This window comes from Carassius carassius, chromosome 23 (assembly GCF_963082965.1).
Source record: "Carassius carassius chromosome 23, fCarCar2.1, whole genome shotgun sequence".
Classification (NCBI taxonomy): domain Eukaryota; kingdom Metazoa; phylum Chordata; class Actinopteri; order Cypriniformes; family Cyprinidae; genus Carassius; species Carassius carassius.
Window position 1 is genome coordinate 31,911,621 of NC_081777.1, and position 2,500 is coordinate 31,914,120.

A 2,500-nucleotide genomic window follows, 5' to 3' on the forward strand; every position below is an offset into this window, starting at 1 on the left:
TCGGATGGGTTAAATGCAGAGCACAAATTCTGAGTATGGGTCACCATACTTGGCTGAATGTCACTTCACTTCCACTTCCACTTCCAACAGCATCACCAGCTCCACTTATTAATAACCAGACTGACTTTATTTCTGTCAGCCGTCTACAGAAGATCTTATTGAGAATGAACTAAGGTTTAGATGTTGATTCATTGTTTCATTTGAAGTAACCATGTTAGAGATCAGTGTTTGCTTTAGTTGGGCTCTAAACACATTTGTCATAACTCAAAAGCCCAGAAGAAATGCCATCAGGTGTTAACCTGTACCTAGGTGTAAGTTGTTATACTTTATATTGGTGATGATAATTATTCACAATTATTGAGCCGTACAGAGTCTAATCTTTGATGAAGTAGGTGTTGTGTAATTTGTAGAAGTGGTTCTAGTAAAAAATGACACTAGGAGCCAGTGGTTCTGTGATAATCAGTTAATATAAAAGTGACTTTACAAACATTTTGTACACATACATTTTTCTTCTATGCCAGTAGTTGGTCAAACACAGACATTAATAATCAGAATATGAACCTCTACAATGGTGACGAAAAAAACATGCTGCAATGCATGCTGGGTACTATTGTAGTACAAAACTCATCCATGGCTCCCAGCACGCTCTGCAGCATTTTTTTTATGGTCACCATTGTTGAGGTTCATATTCTGATTATTGATGTCTGTGTGTGATTAACTGACACCATAGAAGTCCAAACTGTTTGGAAAGTCTTTGTATTATCTGATTATCACAGAACCACTGGCTCTTAGCATCCATTTACTATAATCAATCAAATTACACAACACCTGTTTCATCAGAGATTAGACTCAGTACAGTTCAATAATTGATGATTATCATCACCAATATAAAGTATAACAACCTACGCCTAGGTACAGGTTAACACCTGATGGCATTTCTTCTGGGCTTTTGAGTTACAACAGTGTTTTAGAAACACACGGTTATAACAGCCAGAGAAAACACTAAGACAGAAGTCAAGGGTTAAGAGCCCAACTAAAGCAAACACTGATCTCTAACATGGTTACTTCAAATGAAACAATAACAGCAGCTGTTCATTACTAATTCTCAATCAGCACTCAGTTAATCACTAGTTTTAAAACTTGCATGGTTTAAATCAAGGCAATCTGTTTACTCAAACGGTTTGATTTAAGTTTACTTGTCGGGTTTTACAGTGTGGGAAATGATCCATCTCAGTTTGAGGATGAACTTGGGAACAAAACCAATCTGATGCCTTTGACCAGAGAGTCCTTGACTGAAGAATACAGACGTGAAGATTTGTGACGGATAATCCCAGACCCCAGTTTGACCCCCTGTCACACACACACACACACACACACACACACTCCCTTGATGTGCTTCTGCACAACTTTAAGCGTCCAGCTACAAAAGCCCGCTGACACCTCAGACGAAGGGTCACGAGGAATTAATTAAAGTTCTTCCTCTCGCTCTCGACTGTCAGTTTCCCGCTTTGATAATCCGTGATGTGGACACACACTCTTGTTGCCCGTCAGCTTTAATCTGGCACGTCTGAAATGCCCTTGGAGGAAAGCCGAAGGAAGTTGAGCTATCAGTGTTAGAAGGGCAGTGGAGAGACGAGTCTGTGACCGAGACATGAGAAAACGCTTATTAACACTGAGACCTGGCCTCCTGTGGACAAACAGGCTTCAGTACAATAGGAGCCAATCAAATGCTTCTCAGTTTATATTTCTGTAATGGAGTGAATTAGTGCCCATGGGTGTATGATAGGGCCATATGTTGCTTCTCTAATTTTACATGCAAGTATCTTATGTGTATATGATTTCATCAGACAACAGCTTGATTATAAATCAGGATTTTTGTGCAGGTTTACATATTTATAAAGTCTTAATAGGTCCCGTTTCAGTCACTATTTAATATTAATTTGGTTGCCCAACAACAAATACAGTAAAATATAACAATGAAAACAGTTTTATTGAGAAGTTGGCTGCATCAAATTAAAGTATGTGGGCAAACAAATGGAATAATAAATAATAAATGTCCATTTTGCATGTTCAGAAGAAGTGAGCTGCTCTGTCCTGCCAATAATGTAAACAGGCTTGTGTAAGTAAATTGCTCAGTGCAAAGAAAGAGAAGTATGGGAACCTGGTTTTCATTTGTGTAATGAACAAGTTATTTGAAAAACATTTGAAACATGTCTAGTTTTCATATTCTATGTTGCATAAAGCTTCCATATTTGTCCATGCCTAAGTATTAATTTAAAGTATTAATTTAAGGTACAAATAAAAATGTGCGATTAAGTTGCGATTAATCATGAGTTAACTTATGACAATCATGCGATTAATCGCGATTAAATGTTTTAATCGACTGACAGCCGTAGCACAGACCTTTAATGGCTTTATATATATACATATATATATATAGTTTTGTTTTTACACCAGGCACCAGCACTCCACCAGGCATCGCAGCTCAGATCGGGGTGAA

At 37.8% G+C, this 2,500-nt stretch overlaps 1 protein-coding gene across 2 annotated transcripts in view; it reads left to right on the forward strand.

The window, feature by feature from the left end:
* Positions 1-2,500, forward strand: part of LOC132101786 (CUGBP Elav-like family member 4) — a 67,368-nt gene that overhangs the window by 57,697 nt on the left and 7,171 nt on the right. For both annotated transcript variants that reach the window (XM_059506998.1, XM_059506999.1), the window contains exon 8: positions 2,458-2,500. This exon is cut by the window's right edge and continues 83 nt beyond it. In XM_059506998.1, coding sequence (XP_059362981.1) covers positions 2,458-2,500 — 43 coding nt within the window. The remainder of the gene's footprint in view (positions 1-2,457) is intronic.